This window comes from Oxyura jamaicensis, chromosome 3 (genome assembly GCF_011077185.1).
Source record: "Oxyura jamaicensis isolate SHBP4307 breed ruddy duck chromosome 3, BPBGC_Ojam_1.0, whole genome shotgun sequence".
Classification (NCBI taxonomy): Eukaryota; Metazoa; Chordata; class Aves; order Anseriformes; family Anatidae; genus Oxyura; species Oxyura jamaicensis.
The window spans coordinates 84,312,557-84,334,458 of record NC_048895.1 but is presented as its reverse complement, the minus strand read 5'-3'; the positions used below and the strand labels follow the sequence as shown (position 1 = coordinate 84,334,458).

General features: G+C 39.5%; 1 protein-coding gene across 2 annotated transcripts; it reads right to left on the bottom strand.

Annotated features, from left to right (window-relative positions):
- Window positions 1–1,046: 1,046 nt before the first annotated feature.
- LCA5 (lebercilin LCA5) lies at window positions 1,047–18,644 on the bottom strand. 2 transcript variants are annotated; one of them, XM_035321999.1, is made up of 9 exons: window positions 18,529–18,644; window positions 17,265–17,395; window positions 12,659–13,046; window positions 9,706–10,235; window positions 8,061–8,198; window positions 7,155–7,251; window positions 5,786–5,931; window positions 3,874–4,012; window positions 1,047–2,018 (listed from the first exon to the last, which is right to left on the bottom strand). In XM_035321999.1, exons 3-9 carry the CDS (start codon window positions 12,855–12,857, stop codon window positions 1,219–1,221), a joined length of 2,049 nt encoding a protein of 682 aa, XP_035177890.1. In that variant the 5' UTR covers window positions 12,858–13,046; window positions 17,265–17,395; window positions 18,529–18,644; the 3' UTR covers window positions 1,047–1,218. The 2 variants fall into 2 exon arrangements, with proteins under 2 accessions (XP_035177890.1, XP_035177891.1); XM_035322000.1 differs by lacking the exons at window positions 17,265–17,395; window positions 18,529–18,644 and having other exon boundaries at window positions 12,659–13,050.
- Window positions 18,645–21,902: the final 3,258 nt, after the last annotated feature.

Below are 21,902 nucleotides of genomic sequence, written 5' to 3'. Positions count from 1 at the left end.
GGAAAGGCAAGTGCTGTGGCGACATGGTACACCAGAGAGAATTGAGTCTGACAATGGGAGTCACTTCTGAAACAATCTTGTCACCTCCTGGGCCAAGAGGCATGGCACTGAGTGGGTGTTATCACATCCCTTGTCACCCACAAGCCTCTGGAAAGATTGAGAGGTACAATGGACTGTTAAAGACTATGTTATGAGCATTGGGTGCTGGGATGAGCATTGGGTGCTGCGACAAGGAAACAATAGGACATAAAAACGTACCAGAAGCCACTTGGCTAGTTAACACCAGAAGGTCTGACAGCCTCAAAGAGGAAAGGGGAGAAAATATGGCATCAAAGAGCTCAAGGTTTGAGATAAGGATTATTTAATTATATGGAAAAGGAAGCTCAAAACCTTGAGCTCTTTGTGTCATATTTTGGGAGTGAGAGAGTGGCTGAGGTGGAAGACGGCTGCCCACCTGAGTAAAACCACCACAGTCCTTTTTGGCACCCAATGTGGGGCTCAAACTGATGATCCTGAGATTAAGAGTCTCATGCTCTACTGGCTGAGTTAGCTGGGCAACTACTGGGTGGCTGGAAACATATCCAGGTGTACCCTGGTCCTTGGGCACGTTCTGTCAAACCCACAAGTGGGTTTGCCTTTTCCCATGGCAGGAGCAACCCACATCGCCTTCCCCATCCACTTCCCTACATGTGTTATGGGGACTTTAGCTCCTTCCACAGTGTGTAGGGGTTTTGGTTCAGCAGGCCCAGGACAGCTGTCAGCCTATGCCAGTCCTTCCTTTCCCACAGCATCCCTACCGGCACAATGCTAAGGAGCCTCTGGGACCCTGAGCCGCAGCTGCACAAGTCTGGTGGTGCCCCGGGGCAACAACAAGGTTTGTAGGCCTGGAGCCCAAGAAGGGGCAAGAGCATCTTCTCTGGCTGAAGTGGCCAGCCAGCAGCTAACTCAGCTATCAGCAAAGCCCCTCAGGACAACTTCACTGCCTTCCTGCCACAACAGTCACTGCTGCATTTGGCTCTTACTTTTGACAAGATGTTTCCTGCCTATAGGTGAGGCTGTACTATCAGAATACCTCTTTCCTCTATACAAATACCCTTTTAAGTGAATGATTCCTTCATAAGGCTTTACAATACATCTGAGATGTGTTAATTCTGTATCTAATAAATATCACATGAAAATATTTTTTCAGTATTTACATATGAAAAATATAAAATAGGATCATTGTAAGATTACTTCTTCAATGTCATCTTCTAAAGAACCAAGGGTTTTAACTCCTGGCTTGAGTGCAGTTTGTTGCAGATGGTGTCTGTTTAGGTTTCTTCCTTCACTGAAAAGATCACTGTCTTCTTTCACTTTGACTTTACTGTTTTTATTGACAAGAAGAGCATTACTAGACTCCCAGTCTACGTCAAAATGTGTCACGTCCTTACTTTTAGAATGGAGGGCGGTACTGGCACTACTTCCAAAGAGTTGTTCCATTAAATTGGACTTCTTCTCTTTCTTACTATTAAAATCTGCATTTTCCTTTATATTTTCATCTAAGTAATCACTTTTTTGATTAAGCCAACTTGGTCTCCCTGATCCTTTTCCAAAGGAAGGTACGTAACTGCCAAATGTTAACTCTTTACTTAAATCTACAGTTCTTAGATTTTTCTGCTTCTGCCCTTGTACTTTTGTGGCATCATCCTGGCTGTCACCTTGGGCAAAGCCATTACTAACCTTCCCTGGAATTTCAACGTATTGATCATTTTTCTCTTTTATTTCCAGGGAATCGGATCTTCTTGTTGTATTTACGAGTGGTGTTTGAGAAGCAAGTCTCATGTTCATTACATTTTGGGTTTCTCTATCAATTTCATACATTCTAGCAAGCAGAAACTCTTTTTTTCGTTGCTCTTCCAGCATTTCAGTACTTTCTCTCTCTATTTCAGGTTTGTGTGTTTCTGTCTCCATCTTCATTTTATCTTCTTTATCCAATAAAAAGCTGCTTTCTTTTTTCATTTTACCATATTCGTCCCACTCTGCAGGAAATGTTTAAACATTATTTAGAATTATTTTGTCTTACAGTGCCTTTGTATTTTGAAAATTATCTAAGTAAAAGCCATTGAGTTTTTAATATGCTCTTCTATGCATAGTGTGGTTTTCCTACTGTAAAAATACATTCTTCAAAAGTTACAATTAGACTCATACTAGGTTCTCTGCTAAGATATAAAGGCATGCTGTCATATTCATAAACGGATTAGGACATTATTCATGTTTTAGAACTTCAGAAGAATTTCATTTCTGCCAATTGCTTTATTTCCTGTGTTTGAATGAAAATGAGTATAGCATCACTGATTTTAATAGTTCTGACTTGCACAGTACTTTATTTTTCTTTGTCAGCATCACCGACACTGGGACATATGCTTTTTTTTTTTTTTTCCCCCATAAAGGGAACTATGGCTGTGAAGCTATCAGGCAACATAGTCATAGCAAGTCATTATTTGCTTCAAGTTGTGGATGATTTAAAACATACTACATCTGCTGCATATAGACAGCTTCACACAAGTGCCTTGTGTGTCACCACATGAACTCCATGATAGTGCTGTGCTAATACCAAGTGCCAATTTGCATAGCTATGACAGGATGTGAAAAATGCAAAACAATAATTAGCTACTAACAAGTGCAAATAAAAGAAAAAGGAAGCTTCTAGTATTTCTCTCTTCAAAATATTTTTCTGTCAAGACGCCATTGACACGTTAGATCTAAATTTGAATGACTCCTTGCCTCATTCAACACATTGGCATTTCCCTTTGAACTCTTCATTCAAACTGCTGATTTTTGTTTTCACAAAGTTCTATGTTATCTACTGTACTTTAGATCAAACTTAGAGAAATAACTGCAATGGAACAATTTATATATCCTTTTTTTAGTAGCACATCTCTATACCAAGTACAGTAGCTACCCTTCTGTACATAAGATGGGGAAACTATCAGCTTGTACATTAAGATGGGAAGCATGGTCAGAATCATCTTACTTACAGACATGACAGAGCAAATTCTTGGCTTGTATAAATCATGCGCTAATGTTAGTGGAGGTAGGGGATTTTACACAGAATTTACTTCTGAAAGCAGCTATACCTTTTTAGAATTCTTCCTTGTAATCTATGGTAACTGCTTCCATTATTTAACTAAAACAGTCCTAACTGAAACCAGGACACACCAAAAGAATATTTTAACATGACAGGACACAGTCCATCTAAAATACCTCAAAATATTAAGAGACTTATGAATGTAAGTCACTAGCATGCTTTGAAAACCAAATGAATGAAAAAGCAATATTGAAATGTAACAAGAGAAATTAACATTTCTCAAATAGCCACACCAAATGATTCAGATAAGCACAAGTGAAAAGAGAAACTACAACTTCAAATGATACAAGTGAAGCAGATCTGTACTGAAAAAAACAGGTCAAAATAAGGAAAGCAGATTTGTTCTACAATAGTAAAAATCTACTGCCTACCTTAATAACATTTAGCAAGTCAGCAGGTAAATGCTGATTTATCTCTATGTCATCCTTGTTTTGTAAAGCCAAATCTCTCAGATTTTAATATTTCTAAGTGGACAGCATTTTTTGCTGCTGCATACTTAATCACATCTGCATACAGGATACAAATTACTCTATATTCCTTATTTCTTTCTGATTCTCTTTGCATAATGTAACTGAAAATAATTTTCCATGGTAGTGATCTCTGCAAAATCATTTCGCTCTTCTCTCTTTCTCTCTCTCTTTCTCTCTCTCTCTCTCTTACACACACACACAAAGAAAAAACTAGCAGCCTCACTTGATTAGTATTCTACATTGCATTTTCCAGCTTTCAGCTGCCCATTTTCTTACCGTCATGTAGTTTCTGAAATCTCTCCTCTAAAGACTGTATTTCCTGAGCACGTTTCAGTTTCTCTTCCCTTTCCCTGTCTTGGTCTTGTCTCAGGAGGTCTCCGTGTTCTTTCCATTCAAGGTCTTGAGGCTCTTTTTCCTGAAATAAATTGATACAAAACAAACTAGTAGGATAAAATAATCAAAGAAATGAACAACAACAAGAAAAATATCATATGAACTTCTATTTCAATATGAAATTATATTCTCACTGCTAAACACAAAAATGAGCAAGTCATCTAAGCCTAACCAACTCTGACAACCCAGGGATTTTGGTCCTAAAATCTCATCATCTCTAACAAAGTTTTATGTACCTGAAACAGAATGAACAGATAATCAATTCTATTCTGTATTACATGTCAGGAAGACTGCAGCTCCTAGGTCATAAACCAAAATTGTCCCTGTGTTAAGGGCTCTCTTTAGAAGTCAGTAATTGCCTTTTCCAGGACTTTAATAGAAGCCAGACCCCATCCCCTTTTTTGTTTTAACAAGCAAGCAATTAGTTACCAAAATCTGATATTTTTACTGAAATGAGTGGGTTGCAGATTCAGATAGTTTCACAGTGGGAATTAATGTCATGGAGTATCAAGTAAACAGAGAAAAAGAAAGGCTCATTCGTGGGTGAAAAATCAGATAGTAAGGAAATATACATTTAAAGGGAAAGTAGCTGCAGAAAATATATTAATGTCAGCATAAAAATCACTAACAGAAAATCAGTGACAATGAAGTAAACTGAAAGCCAGCCTAATCCCCCATGTTAGTAACTTTGTAGCTTGTGCTTATTTCCCTAAAAAGTGTATTTTACTGTATAGAAGTTTCTTTTGCTCTAAAATAATTGAAACAGTTACTACTTAATGGACCAAGAAAATAGAACTTGCTGCCCAAACAATTTCAAGTATTTTCCCTTCATATACATGACTATAATTATGATTTTTTAAAAATAAATTTTACAAAGAAATGGCAAACAAATATTTAAAATGCTTGACTTAGAAAACTGATGAAGGCACAGACTACCCAAATTTAATTTACATTCCACCAGCTCCACTTATACCAACTGTGCCGTTACATAACTTACACACTGAAGTGCTGGAAGAATGCATACATTAAACTAAATCCATATTTACAGAAAGGATTCTGGAAGAGACAACATACGAACCAAGCTGTCAGCCATGAAAAAACTTCAGTTCTATCAGGAAGCCGGTCAAGACAATCATCAGAGCACAATTCCTTACAAATAGCCCTAGACTTACATAAGGAAAAATCATAAAATGTGTACTAAAATCAGTCTAATTCTACATTACAAAACTCTTTGATTTCAGTCTGAGGTCACAGAAGCATCAGAAATGCTTCTAATGGTGCTACTAAAAGGAAACAGAAAAAAGTAGCATCAAAAAAGCAACCACATTTACAAAGCTGGAGAAACGACAGAAGAAATACCATCACTCTGACAATAAGAGGAAGCATTAGATTTATGGATTGTGAAATAAATTTGGAAAGTTAAAGAAACCATAACTAAGATCAAAACAGAAAGAGAGACAAAGGCAGCCAGTGCTGTTGCAACAGATTGCTCAAATTAGCATTAGAAATAAAATTAAAAAAAAAAAATCAAAGAAATGGCAGTGGCAGAAAAAAGAAACAGATTGAACTAATGGTTATCTGTAAGATACTGAACATGGTGAACTGTCACAAAAATGGCACATGGTATTTCTGGAAAGGCAACACTTCTCTTAAAGACCAGAATTTTTCTAAATTTTATTTTCTGTATATTTAAACATTTTTTTTTCTAACATACAAGCTGTGCATTAAATATTCAGTCTGATAGGTGAATTATTTGGAGAAAGGCTCAAGTGTTGTTTTTTTTTATGGAACTCACTATTCTGGGAAGAATCCCTTCTTTCTTATTTATTGTGTCACCACAAACAAGTTCTGATTCTGGAGGAAATTCTATTGGTGAGAAGTATCCACTGGTCTGTACTCCTTTTGTGAGCTGTGCTCCCTTTTTAATGTTTTGGTTGTTGGCTGTAGAAAATACAAACAAATCAAGTCACATTTTCACTTGAAAATATCACACTATACATCTATCCCTCATTTTTAAGTATCTGCAGCTATGGAAGTGGAAAGTGTTGGTAAGTTTTACGTAACTCTTTTCAGCATCTGTAAATGCTAACTAAAAAAATTGCATGTAAAAACTTACATTGAAACCAATCCACAAATAGGGAAAAAAAACTTTATAAAATCATTACAGTATACTGAATATATATATATTATATTCATATATACTGAACGCATATGCATACATTTCCATACAAAATCTCAATCATCACAGGTACATTTAGAGAAACGAACTCATTAAGTTAATTGTAACTTGTATCTTTAACACACAAACTTAGCTCTGTTAAATGACATTATCAAGGTCTGAACCTGAAATGGAGCAATAGTACAATGCCTATCCTAAAATGAGCAAGAGATAAACTGAAATGCTCACAATAAATATTTAAAACAGAAATTCCTGCTTCTTCTGACAAGTAGATTCTACTGATCCATTGAAGACTGTCTGAGTACACATACAGACATACATATATAAACACATCTTTACGCTGGTAACATAAGGCTTCAGGCTGCCTTGTCACACCAGAAGAAATGACTACATCGATGCTTTTAGAAGATTATGTTCTGCGACATATGCACTCTGACGAAAAAAGTACTGCAGCTGATCTGACAGGAAATAAAGATGAATTGATGAAAAAAAATCCCCAAAATACAGCAGTGAAGTTTTATTTTTTAAAGCCTCTGTAATTTATTTTCATGTAGACATTATCTATGATCTACTAGAAAATTTACTAAATTACAGAATCATCTAGGTTGGAAGAGACCTCCGAGATCACCTAGTCCAACCTCTGGCCTAACACTAACAAGTCCTCCCCTAAACCGTATCACTAAGGATATAGTTTATATCAATAAATGATCTCCCTCTCCTCCTTCACCCAGGAACTTCTGATATGAAATTCATCAAGAACACTTTGACGAAGTTCTAGGTTCTAGTTCTGCTGTAGTTACAAAAAGCGTCATACTGTGCCCTTCTTTGTAATGACTGCTGTGTTGAAAGCAGTGCAAAAAAGTAAACCTTCCTGGACAAGCATCGGTGGGGTCAAACACTGAATGGCATGCATGAGACAACCTAGCAGAGTCTAAATTAAAAGTGACGGTACTAGTCTTTTCGCCTTTGCTGCCTTACGTGTTACCTTTCTTTCTTTGTATAATATCCACGTCCTTTCTTGGTGATAGCTTCAACATACGATTAGCATATATATTTTTTGCTTCAAGTTCTCTTTCCTTTTCCTGTGAGTCAAAGAGATGTAGCAGAAGGAGTTACTAATGTTTCATTCACTAGTCATTACAGAGCTGTAAATTAAATTGAAAATACTTGTTGTAATTATAAAGTAAGGGCATCACTAGTTCTTGTTCAATGTTTTGAGGAGAACAATCAAATACTTAACTTTTCTTATGCTGTAAAAAAATGCAGATTGAGCTACTCCCCTTCCCCCAAATAATTAGCAAAATACTCTGAAAAAATGTTGCAACCCTGCAGCAAAAAACACAACTAAATGTCAGTACTTCCATAACCTCGAATAAGGCTTGTGATGTATTTATGGATCACACAAATACATTTTTAGTATTGTGAAGTGTTAAACATTTCAATGATAGCAGTATTACTTGTCACAGGGTACACACGTGGGTGTCACAAGTACATCCAATTAATCTTTACACAAACCTACTGTAATGCAAGTACATTACTAACATAAACTGCTGTATATGCCCGCAGATCCGATTTTAAAAATCAAGTCCTCAATACCTAGTTTTCCAATTGATCTTGTGGTTTAATGGCAATTCTTGGCTACATGCTTGATCTTGCTTTTCTTAACCAATGTTAACAATAATTAACATGGAGCCATTCCTGCTCATAAACAGGCTGTGGGGGCAGAGCACAGAACTTTCTCATTTGAAGCAGGAAAAGAACTCACATGTGATATAATCAAGTACATGTCTGAAAGTACAATCACTGGTAAACTATTCAAACTCGATTACTGATACTTCCAAAGATAAAATGCCACAACTTGGATACCAGCTTGCATTGCTTCACACTTTACCTTCAGCTTCTGACTAAGTTGTTGAAGCTCTTCTTGGAGAACTCTGTTTTCTTCTTGAGCTTCATGCACCTTTTTTTTCTTTGACTGTAACTCTCGTTGAAAACTGCTACCACTTAATTCAAGATTTTTTTCCAGATCCTGCAATAAAAACAACAAAATAATATTTTTTTATCAGAAGGGATTTTTTTTGTTTTCTTTTTTTTTTTTTTTTTTTAATTTTTCTTTTTATGGTCAAGGTACTTAAAAAAAATTACAGAAAACCAGCATCTTGGATTCAGAGATCAGCTCCACTGTTACTCTAACACTAAACATGCATAAACCCTAACCCTAGTTTTGAGGGGGCAGACAGAGCACCTGCACAGGTGCTGCAGCTCATCTTTCTGGAATAGAGAGGGGCAATTTGAGGACATCATGGGATACGCTGGTCAATTCCCCAAGGCTCTTGGCACAGGCAAAGAGTGCACCTCTGAAACTCTAAGACAATCTTGATCTGATGGTTTCAAAACAGGACACCTCCCTAAAAGTACAGGATTAGAAGGAAGAAGACAAGAAATAATTTTAACCATCTTCTACAAGAAATAGATCTGTGACTGTTGTTCCATTTAGATACCCTCACCTGTTTTAAGTGAGCCTGTGATGACGAGAGAATGAAAAAAATAGACAAAAACCTCGTACTTCTGGGGCATGATTCATTTTAACATTATCCGCTACCACAAATGCTGAAATACCTGACTGTAAAACTACAGGTGCCAGATGGGGATGCTACAGGGTGAGGTGATTTGAGTAGCAGCATTTTCTATCTTGATATTTTTGGGTTAATTTCATAGGTGCTTAGTTTCCATTAAAATCCTTTGGATTTCCAGTATCTATGATCTCTGTGATGTAATTTAGCTTTAAGTACTAATATAGCCACCAAACTTTAACATAATTTTAATGATAATGTTAACCAATATAATGTTAAAAATAGTATTGCATACAACTTCCAGCAGTTTAAAACTGCAAACAGAAATATTTTTAAATTAGATGAGTTTTTAATACATATTTATAAATATTTTTACTGAATAATATTAAAATATATTGCACAAGATTCTTAAAATGGATACCTACAAAGTGTACTAAAGCTCATTTTGGTATGAAAAAGATTGCTATACTTTTCTCCAGCTCAGCTCTCAGATGTGCAGAATAGGGGACAATCAAACACTACATGAATGTAGGTCACAAGATTGAAGTTTTTTTTTTTTTTTTAAAAAAGAATTTTAGTACATGATTCCCTGAATACCCGATAAATTTTTACTAAATGCTTTGCCTTCAGGAGGATAAATTAGACTGCATAAAGTTACATTATAGCTGCATGCATTTCTGAAATATTATTACTAGCTATAAAAGCACTTAAAAGCACAAGCTCACTGTATACACACTGACAAGTAACACTTAATTTGTAAATAGCAATTTCAGTGCTTGACTACTGAGTATATAACTATATAATTACCTTGGAAATAATTTACTTGATGCTATTTACATGTAAAAAAGAAGCATTTTCTATTTGCTGTAGCACAGTGGAAAATATAAAAACAACATGAAGATCTTTCTGGTAAGAAATACCTGAACCAACATTTCTTACAAAAGGAAAAAAAGGTCATCTCACCTTAATTCTTTTTTCACTGTCCTCAAGTCTGCTCTCTGCATAGGCTAGTTTTTTTGCCAGGTCATCTCTTTCAGCAAGGTGCTTATCTGCAGACAGCTTTTTCAGTTTCTGCAAGACAGTTTTTGTTCTGTACAGTTCGTCTTCCGAATCTTTCAGCCTTCTCTCAGTGGCACGTTCTCTCTCTTGAGATTTTCGTAGGCGCTCCCTCAGTATTCTAATCTCATTGTTGTGTCGAGCAAGGAGCTGAGAGATTTCATTTTCTGTATCTTCAAACTTATTCAAGGCTTTCTCCTGCCTGTGCTGAAGCCTCTTCAGCGCCCTGTTTTCCTTCTGCAGCTCATCTAGTTTGATGTGGAGTTCAGTCAGTTCATTTCGGAGCTCATTGATTTTCAGCAGCCTAGCAGAAAGAACTCTTTTTGTAACGAGATCTATATCCTTCGCAGGAGAATCCCTAGTGAGGCTCTGAGAACGGAAACCCCACCGTGTCCCTCTTTTGCTTGGTGCATATTTGGAAACCAATTTCTTTGTGGCTAAGAGAGGAAAAATAAAAAGCATGTTTACTATAAGACAATGCAATCTGTCGATTCAGACATCCTTTTTGGAATAAAGCTCTGTCTGAAACAATTTTACAGTACTTTGCAGAGACTGTAGCTTTCAAACCAGAAAATAGAAAGCATATATGTGAGAGGCTTATGCTTCTTTTCATACATAAACAATGGAGATTTATGTTTGTGATCTCCTCCAAGAGGTAATATTTTCAGCCATCAATATAGAAGCATTGTTATCATCTGTAGATTGTATCAGAAATAACAGACGTTTCATTAATATTTGATGATGTTTATTAGTTTAAGATAGAAATACTGTACTCTTATCCATACAATATTATCAAATGCTTTTACAATGGCAACAATTAGCTGAGTGTTAGCTAGTTCTGTATTATGCAAGATGTCATTCTCTCAGACAAATGAAACAGTGCTTTCAAATCCAGCTGCCATGCTTACAGACAAAACAGCAATTTAAAAGGCTCAATGCAAAAAGCCTCCAAAGAAAAATTATAAATCCATGAAAATTCAGTTGTCCCTTGAATAATTTATTTCCATATCACAAGTTATTTTCCACAGAGTATCCTTATTTGATTACCAGTGCACATCACTCATACATTTCTATTGGATACTATTTTATTATCATCCCCACAGATGAAAGCTAAACATTAGGTTTCTAATTTGTTTCTCAAGCTACACTCAGTGAATAAGGGACATAATACACTAAAATACATCTTAAAACAACTGAATATACAGTGAGTATATATTCATTAAGGGACACCAGTGTTTGGAATAAATAAGCTGAGCACCAGTTTATATATCATCCAGGTCTGAAAGCTTGTATTCAGCAATAATGCAGTAACCCATACACTGGGGGTGAGCAACTGCAAATTCTTCCTTCCCTTTGGGGCTCACCATACTTCTTCTAATCTACAGAGAATATTTGACAGCAAAAATAACAGCTTTAAAATATTATAGTTTCCTCTGAATATTTTGCACATATACTCATTTATTTTCTGTTCAGTGCTCATTTTTTCCACAGCCTGGACAAACAGGGAAATAACTTTTTTTCCCTCCACATGAAGAACACTTTTATAACACTCAGGTGTGAAAAGATTAACTAATACAGGTACTGCAGGAATGATGTCACTCCTGTCACCAATCAAGTAAATTCCCACGAACCTCACAGCCCAGACTTCCAACTCCTTCAAGAATTTCTCCACATTTTGGGCAGAACAGAAAACTCCAATACCAAGTTTGCACTTTTGACCATATAGTTAAATTGGGGAATACTGTCTTCCCAGAAAAGCACTGCTTTCACCATACCTTCACGTAGTAATTATACTTAGCTTTAGCAACATCAAAGAACTAGTCATTTCTTAGCCCCCTCCAAATGAAGTAGCATGGTGGAACTGAGGTTTTTGTGGCCCAGACACCTAATCCATGACTGCTATGGAGAAGATGCCACTTGTGAACAAAGAGATGTTCAGCAAAACACCAGTTGCACCAGGACCAAGGATATTTTCCCTGGGCAACCTCAGGTCAGATCTTCGGTCACCCTCTAGATCATACCGTTAGCCACATGCTTCCTACAGTATCAAGCACTTACAAAAGAAACAGCATTTGCTTGAGGAAGACAAGATGTTCTTGCTTCATCAGAAGACATGCACAACTATTTAGAATAAGCTGTCAAAACTTGGCAGAGAGACGTCCCAGCCCAGGACCTGTATAACCATTCTTTCCCTTTTTGGAGGGATGTTCACTTTCCCCACAACGAAAAAAGCAGCTTATGTATGTGAGGTGTGTGTGAGAGGGAGCTCAGTGGAGCTATCCCATCTCAAACTGGAAATATTTTATCCTCAGGGAAGGCCTATAAAACACTCTTTCTTTTGAATTTCCACTCCATATGTACCTAACCTTCACCAAACATGTTTTCTCTCTCTTGCCACATTGCTGCTTGTTTTCTGGCTTGTTTTGAAAGTACACAATTATAGCAGTGTAAAGCTTAGTCAAGTAGACTTCCCCAACAGGGAGATCTTTAGGGTATGTTGTCAGAGACATTATAACAATTGTCTCTTACAGACTGCACAGTACAGTCTTGCCTTGAGTCTTTTTGTCAAAGACTGAAAGAGAACATCAGCACGATTCAACAAAAGGCTAGTTTAGGAGCTGTGCTTACTTGTTAAAAAATACGAGTAATTCTGAAAACCATTACAATCTTCCTTTTGCAGGAACAGGTTAGTTTCATTCTTCACAGAACAGTCACAGTCAACTTGCCATCTGTAGTGTAATTCACATGAACCTTATTTCTAGATTCTTACAATGCTTAATTTCCCACTTTTATTTCAACTTTCAAACATAATTAACTCTTTGGAGCAGTTACAAAGGAACAATTTCTGCTATCTACCTACCTTGGTAGTGCACAAGACTGTTTGAAGTTTGTGTTTTGTGATCTCTCTTTTCTTGGCTTGTAGATGGATAGCTTAGTGTGGGTGACTGGCCAGATGAGTGAGATACATTATCTTCATCCGAATAATAGGAGTCACTATTTCTATCCCCATCTGATTTTCTGTCTTGTTCAGAATCTGGGCTTCTTACTCTTTCTCCCATTTTTTTTTTAAATTAGCTGCTCTCCAGATTTTTCTCAAAGACTGTTCATTTTGATACAAAAGACCTTTTAGTAGTCACAATGGCAGCAGCTGGATTATTTCTTTGTATTTATCATCTTCATCTCCAAAGCATAAGATCTTTGTAGTTCAGTTCAGCAAGCAGTAGTTACCATTCAGAATGCATTTTTCTCTAACAAATGAGAGAGAGAGAGAAAAGTGAGAATGATTTTGCTCTTAAAAAAGGTAGAAAAACTGTAAAATTATTCAGAATTCCTATAACCTTATGCCACATGCTTTGCTACATTAGCTTTATTACTTATATTAAATGGGACAGACATCACTCTAGGAATGGAGCTAGTACTATACTCCGTAGGTTGAGGCACTTCATCACCAGAAGAGGAATGAGAAAATTACCACAGCTAAATCTCGAACAAGGAATTACTGCCAGGTTAGAGAGAGGAGAAGAAGAATTTGGAAAACAAGACAGAAGACAAGTAAAAGTCTGAAGCTATTCAGGAAACTAATTTAAACATACTGAAAAACTTTTTACCCAATAAATTAACAACAGAATTGAGACAGTATTTGTAGAATTTGACTAAATTTTCCAAATCTCAATTTCTGACAGTCCAATGATGCTAAATAATGTGCTTGAAAAATCAGTTGTCCCATTTGCCTGGAGCATGTTCCAACCCTAACCACTGCTGGGACCCTACCTGTGTTAGCGTGGTCTTTGCCCTGGGAAGTACTCTTGTATCCCACAACATCTAGTGCTGTCCTACAACATATCCTACACCATATATGTTATCCTACAACATATAGTGCCTTCCAGAGCTGGTAGGAGCATGTATTTGTGTCATGTGCACTATATGAAAATGCAAACATAGGCTTGTTAAAAAATAATTATTATTTTTAAGTTTGTGAGTATCTGATGAAGGAGGCCATGCTGCTGGTATGTGGTAAACATTACTGCAGCAGGTATGGCTGCTCCTGCAGATGGTCTTTTGATGTAAACTGAAAAATCCTCCAAACTCAAGGTAAAAATCACCTTATTTTGATTTTTTGAGACACTTGGTGAGAACATCATGGAGCAAATATATCCAAAATTTTCCTTACCCTTCTCAGTCAAAAGAATTATCTCATCAATGTATGAAGTATTTAACTATGTGCAGCCTCCTGTGTCTTATGTCTCTCACCACAGTTTTCAAGCTTATTTCTCCCCCCAACTCCCTTCTTTCCAACTTCAAGACATCAGGCCTCTAATGGGCGAATAAAAAGGACGCACACCAGAGCCCATCAATTCTGCCTGTTGAATGACACGAACTCCTAACACATGGTTAAGTAAACTACATACACACACAAAAAAGATGAGCTGCTTTCAATCAAAACTCTCCTACACTACAGGGCATAAGACATACCTGTAAACAAGAGGTAAATATTTCACTATATTAGGTCACTTTGCTTTCCCAATAAAATAAACTTAGCATGCTTTTTTAGCCTTCTGTTTCACTGCCTATACATGCAGAATTGCATAGCCAAGCAGAACTTGTCAGCTGCCAAGAAAGTTTTCATTACAAATTCAAGCTTTCTGGCCCAGTTCATGGTTAGCACACACAACTCTGCCTCCAGTGACTACGATGGATTTGCCCTCATAATCTATACAGCAGGAGTTAGAGGAATAAATATCCCTGTAGATTTCTGAACAGAGAAGCTCCTAGGAAACTGTTACTGAATTATTTGGAAGAGGGTGTTTTTCTATTTTGGAAAGGCACACCCCAAGTAAAATGTTAAGTACCTAAATATGTTCAATGAGGTCCAAATAAATTACATACCTAAAATTTACACCAAAGATGAGAACTGAAATTACACCACAAAGATGAGAAAGAAGACAAGCTATGCTTGAGATCACTTGTCCTAGAGATTGCTAAACACATGCTGGAGGGTTCAGCGATTGCAAACATTAAAATGATCGGCAATAAGTATGCTTTCTTCTTCTGAATTAATGGAGCTGTATTTCAAAAGTATACACCTAACCATAACTCTATCTGTCTTTAAATACAATGAAGACCCTCACACCCATTAATGAGGGCAAAACTAAGATCAGGTAAGAATACTAGAATTTATCAAGGGGCAACCATCCTCCCAAAAAGCTCTACTCCAAAGTCATCAAATCATAGAATCATTTGGGTTGGAAAAGACCTCTAAGATCATCAAGTCCAACCATCAACCTAGTACTGACAAGTCCACCATTAAACCATGTCCCTAAGCACCATATCTTCATGTTTTTTGAAGACCTCCAAGGATAGTGACTCAACCCTGGGCAGCCTGTTACAGTGCCACACAACCCCTTCAGTGAAGAAATTCTTCCTAATATCCAACCTAAACCTCCCCTGGTGCAACTTGAGGCCATTCCCTCTTGGTGCTTGGGAGAAGAGACCAACCTCCACCCTGCTACAACCTCCTTTCAGGTAGATGTGGAGAGCAATAAGGTCTCCCCTGAGCTCCTCTGCTCCAGACGAAACACCCCCAGCTCCCTCAGCCGCTCCTCACAGGACTTGTGTTCCAGGCCCTTCACCGGCTTCCTAGCCCTTCTCTGGACACACTCCAGGGCCTCGATGTCCTTCTTGTAGCGAGGGGTCCAAAACTGAACACAGTACTCGAGGTGCGGCCTCACCAGAGCCGAGTACAGGGGGACGATCACCTCCCTGGCCCTGCTGGTCACACTGCTTCTTATACAAGCCAGGATGCTGTTGGCCTTCTTGGCCACCTGAGCACACTGCTGGCTTATCATCAGCCAGCTATTGACCAGCCCCCCAGGTCCCTTTCCACTGGGCAGCTTTCTAGCCACTTTTCCCCCTAGCCTTGCATGGGTTTGTTGTGCCCCAAGTGCAGGATCCGGCACTTGGCACTCGGCCTTGTTGAACCTCATACAGCTGCCCTTGTCCCATCAGTCCTGCCTATCCAGGTCCCTCTGCAGAGCCTTCCTACCCTCGAGCAGATCAACACTCGCACCTAACAGGTCTCACAATCGTCTGCACAGAATTTCTGTTACTTTGCTCCTTGCTCCCAAGCTGAAACACAGATGCAGTTTCGGGAACAATCTGTTCTCTACATGGTGCACAGGTAAAGCTGCATCAGTTCTGACTCCACAAGATAGAATCTCAGGGAATGCAGAAGATATAAGATATAAACTAACATATTAAAATATAAACTAATATAAAACTAATTCTATCTTTTTATCTTTCTGAAAATACAAAGATAATACTCTGGAGGGCTGTAACACAGACCTCACATTATTTCAGTCATCTGGAATGAAAAAAACATCGAAAACTGTAATTGTGTTTGTAGGCTATAGCCACAAAAGCTATATATAGGTGATGTCATTGCTTGTAAGAAGCCACAGGCTGTATTTTCAACTAACAAAACGGGCCATGGGACTTGTCAGACTTTGTCTGGACTCATTTTGGATGCCTGGAGCTTTGCTATAGTTTATTTAGTTGCAGCAAAATTAGCTAACAGCCAGGTAGCTTATCTAATTCGTTTTTGCTTTTTGCTTAGCTTTGTACAACCGTGTGCCTAGCACCTATAGTTACACGTATAACTAACTGAGAGCAACAGCAAGTAGCTCGCTCTGGGAGTGAACTATCTATTTCCCTTGGAAAAATGGAGCAGAGGGGAGCGCAGCCATGAGAGGATTGCAGGGGCCTGAAAGCACAAATGCAGGATGACACGGGGGCCCCCGCTGCAACAGCTCACCAGTGGTCAGTAACTGCTCATCAGAAAGATGCAGTCTTGGGAAAAAGGCAAAACCAGTTTTACAGGTAACACACAGAACAAAGAACAAACACACCTCATGTAGTAAAGTCAGACGGAGCCGTGAGTCAACGAAGAAAGAGCAGTGTGTACAGTGCATTAACAAGCATAAAAAGTGATCCCACATGGACCAAGGTGAGGAAGAAGAAACTATTAGCATCCACCATCCCAAAGCCTTCCCTGGGAGGCATGGGAAGAGGTGACTTGCTGTAAAGAACCCCCTCCCGACAGTCAGATCCATTCAGGTCCCAGATGAGACTGAAGTTAACACCAGAAAGCGTGCTTGGTACTGGAGGCTGTGCCTGCATCACTCTAACAGTGCATAACTTGAACCGTGTTTATTATCTGGACTAGTACTAAGTCTTTGATTAGACCATTAAGATTTTAATTAGATTAACAATCAATTCCTGGCTCTGCATCTGTGTTCCCCTCTTTGCTGAGAGCAATGTGCTGAATTAAAACAATCCGGTGGGAATTCAAGCAGTCTGGCCTGTCTCTGGGCCACCGGGGCACATGTGGCATCCAGAGGAGCCCTGGGGGTGGGCACGCCAGCAGCAGAAGCACCACATCTAAAGGTGTTAACACAAGTGGGGCTAACCTGTGTGGCAGCACTGATCTCTGTGTGGGGCAAATAACTCCAACGGTGAGGATGTAGCCAAGATATACCTCACTTTTGTCTGCCTTTTGGATACGGAAAGACGGAAAGAAGTCTTCACGCACAGATTTTTTCTGGAGAAAAAAAAAACACATATGTGAATGAAAACAAGTGGGACTGTGTTCAGGGAAAAATGTAAATGTCTACAATTCAATTATCAAGATGTCTAATTATATACATAAAACAAGAACACTCGTTTTCGCTTACTAACTTAAAGCAGATCAGTCATTTTATAGTCCCATAAGTACTCACTGAAAGGCAATAATCTTTTGGAAAACTGCTTTTCATAACAGTATTTAAAACAGACAAGTTGTATTTTGTGAAGTAAAATGTAAAAACTGGAGGATGAGAATTATCCACTTCTGTACTGGATATTACCCACTTTTGAGACTATTTTGCTAAGCGTCATTTTGACAGGTAGCAAACAGCAATTTCTGACGCCTTCTGGAAGTATTTTGAAAAATCAAGGGACTGAAAACAAATTGGGGAAGGTGAACCAATAAAAGCTCCCTTGAGGTATCTCTAAAACCATTTCCTGAATCTCCAAATGGTTTTCAGGTTAGTAAATTGGTAACATTACCACGTTTTTCCTACAAAACAGGACACCATAGTCTGTCAGGTCTTGCAAGGTTCAGTTTTCCACCGGTTTACAATGTAATTTGATTAACGTAAAAAAAACGCAGTTTGTCTTTAGAGCGGATGAATGACTGGGATATTCGAGGTTTACTTCAGTTAGCCTGAGGACTGTCTAATTACGAGATGCTTTGGCTCGCTGACTCTTCAGCCGCTACCAAGTGGCCTGGGTTGGTTAGAAAAGGAGTTTAACTCGCTTGAGGAAAACCCACCGAGGTACCTGTTTTGCAGTTTAATAATATATATATATATACTTTTTTTTTGGAGGGGAGGGAAAAAGATGAGTTAGTTGTTAGTCCATTAAACAAAAATAAATAAATAGATAAATAAATAGAAAACAACCACAAACAGGGCAGCCCCACCGACACAACCAGGAGCTCCACACTTGCTTTTAGAAGCCCAACGCATCAAGATCAGATCATGGCGGCCCCGCTCCCGGGGGGAACCGCGCACCCGGCCGCCGAGCAGACCGGCCCCGGCCCCTTGTCCCTTGCCCCTTGTCCCCCGTCCCCCGCCGCCCACCCGCGGCCCGCGGCCCCCTGCCCAGGCCCGGGCCCGGCCCCGCCGCCGGTACCTGCGGACGCGGCGCCGTTGCCACGCTACGCTTAAAGGGGCCGCTCGGGGGCTATTGACAGCCGCTGCCCCAGCAACAGGGAGCGGGAGGAGGCGGGCTCTCCCCCTCGGCCATTGGCTGTCCGCGCTGACAGTTGAGAGGTTCCCGGAGATCGATTGGAGGGAGGATAAAAATGCGGGTGCTGATTGGTTTAGACGCGGCACGGGGGGCGGGACGGAAGGGCGCAGCTGAAGGCGGCGGGCGTAGGGCGGCCGCGGGACGGAGGCGCCGCCATTTTGGCTTCGGGGCGCAGCGCCCGTGAGGGACGGGGCGCGGGGAGCACGGCCGGAGATGGCGGCCGGCGGGTGGCGGAGCCGCTCTTCTGTGCCTTGCTCTGCCCTGCTCTGCCGCCGCCCGGCCTCGGCGGAGAGCGGGCGAGGGAGGCCTCGTGCCGCCTCCGGCGGCCTCGCCCGGGGTTTGAAAGGGCGTCCTGAGGCTGCGCCGGGAAGGGGCAACTCGTCAGGGGAGAGGAGAAATGGAAATAAAACGTTTTTCACTTCAGCGTTGGTGTGGGGCGGTGGATTAGTGGGTGTCCGGCAGGTGTTTGTGGATGTGATTATTTGTACGGGTGTGCGGTGTGTGGGTGTGATGCAGCTTGAAAGCAAAGCCCCCTTAAAGCAGGAGGAGGAAAGAGAAAGGGCCTCAGATCGTGAGCAGCGCACAGCCAGCGTTTGTATTGGCAGAAGGGTGAGAGGGCCCTGTAAGCCTAGCGAGTAAGTTTGAATTCAAGGGCAGACCTAATTTACTGGCCCTGATGCATTTTTGCTGCACAAAGAAGTAAGGCTTCTGAACATCAACTATTCTATGATAGTTCGTTCTTTCTTTCTTCTTTAATGATAACCTTTGATAATGAATGTAGTCAAGCAGACTACTTGCTGGACAGAGAAAGGGGATAAAGAACCAAATAGCAGATCTTATTTACCTCATTTAACTTCCTAATGGGCTATGTTCTCGTAGGACGTGATGAAAATGGCACAGGGGTTCAGATACAATACATTAAAACAGAGCATTCCATAGGAAAATTGTTATAAGCTAATTGCACGGAAAGGCATAAGTGGAATACTCTGGAGAGGGAGGCTGAGTATTTGCACTAAACAGCGCTGTCTCTGGAGTTCAAAACATTCAAAATCAACACTCATTAACCACTACATTAAAATGGAAAAAAGAAAAAGGAGGAAATGGGATAAGGAGCCAGATTTATTAACTAATATAATCCTTTTAAGAAAAGAAACCCACAACTATCCAAAAAAAAAAAAAAAAAAATCCCTATTAAATATAATCAAATATGTGACAAAGTACAGTTTCAATGCACTTGAAATTAAATTAGTACCTTCCCCCTTCTCCCCCAACCCCCCATAATACAAGTTTTAGGAGAAGAAATTTTACCAATTTCAATAGAAAAATGGAAAAAAAAGCATGATTCTGGAAGTCAGAATTGAGAAGATCCTCCAAACTGTCTTACTCATATTGATTGTGTACAAGGACTCTGAATATGCATAATTAGGTTTCTTGAAAATGTAACTTAATGAATAGGCTAGGATGCGATTGTAAACATGTTGGCAGAAACTCCAGTAAAAGAGGAGGAAATGGAAACATATTTTTAAAAGCACCAAAGCACTCGGGAGGCATAGAGCTGACACGGTGTCTCCCAAGCTGAACGGAGCTTTTAATTTTTTGACTCTAAAATCACAGAAAACAGGCATGCCAAAAAACAACAACCAGTCTGTGAATTTCCTAATTTTTATTGTCTCCCTAATTGCACTTAGTATTTTTGCTGTATTTGCATTACTATTACGAAAATGATTTGAAAAACAATAAAAACTCGCATGGATCATTTTTTAAATTCAGCCTCCTGTGGCTTTGTATAGCTCACCCTTGTGCTAAACAGCTAAAGCATATAATTCATCACAGCAGTGCTGGCGGAGAATCATTGCTGTCCTTCAAAAAGATCCAGAGAAATGTGGAATAACAAAGACAGAATAATTTTATTGCTTGCAACTGGAGGAAATGTATTGCTTGTATCTGGCAGCAGGCCAGGCCAGAATCTGAAATGCTGCTGTAAATGGGATGAAAGAGATTCATAATCCATCTCCATGCCTACTCCAGCTAAGAAAATTATAAGCAGAGAAAGCAACTAAAAACAACAATGGGAAACATTAAGAAATAAGGAAGAGACTTTTCTTTTTTTTTTTTTTGGTGTGTGTGTTGATAATTCATAGGCTAATGATCGTGACCATTTGGGGCTTAGTTAGCAACAAATCATTAGTTATTGAATGTAAGGGGATTGAATTTAGGTGTTGTATGTATTCAGTACCTGTATCGAACACAGGGTTATTGTTCAGAACAATCTAATCGGACATCTCCATCAGCTGCTCCAGCCACAACAAGGTTAACGTGCTTAAATCAGCAGCTGATCTGATAAACTCAGATATTGTGCAATATCATCAGAGGGACTAATCGATGGAAGTTTTGAACCCGTTAATCTAAAACCTTCAAATAATGTGTTTAAGGCACTGTCCTCCACATAGCATTTGATGCAGTACAGATAAATGGTGTGACATTTCAGGTTCCCTTGGACAGGACAACTATGTGAATCACCTGAGTTAGAAATAATGTTTTGCAGTTTTCTTCTGTCTCCGTAAAGCAAGACTGATGCTGTAACTGCTTGCTTGGACGGGAAGGTTGTTGGACCAGGGTATTTCATTCAAGAGTTGAAGGGGAGGTAGAAAGCTGTTTCTGTATGCTGGAAAGCAAGGGGCATCGCCTCACAGCTTAAGTGAGAGGAGGGCTGCTTTTGACAGAAGGGTGGAAACCTTCGAAAACTAAATCAGGTCACAGTGTCACACAGTTTGATATTCCCAGTGGTGCCAACAGGGGTAGAGCCCCCAGGCTTATTCAGATTAGCAAAATCCATGCTCATTTAATCGTTACATGTACATATCGATGGGAAATCCCTGATGCACGGAAAAATGCTATTGATTTCCACTGCACCGTAGCAATGGCTGTGGCATACTGGGCGGGAGCTATCGTAATGACTGTATCTGATGTGACGGATAAAAGAGAGAACAAAGATGGTGCTTGAATTTGGAAAGGAGAAATCTTCGTGGTGGTGCTTTGAATACCATAACCTGGTGATGAAGTGGGGACTTAATAAATGCGTGATTATATAAATGAGGGAGATGAAGCGACATGCGGCTTGCCTTAACCGGGAGTTAGGCACGATGTCGATCTTTGCCGTGAGATTCAAACTTAGACACCCAATTTCTACAAAAGATCCAAGGCTAATGAAAACCATTGGATTGAGTACGAAATCCAAAGAAGGTCCCTTTTCGCTC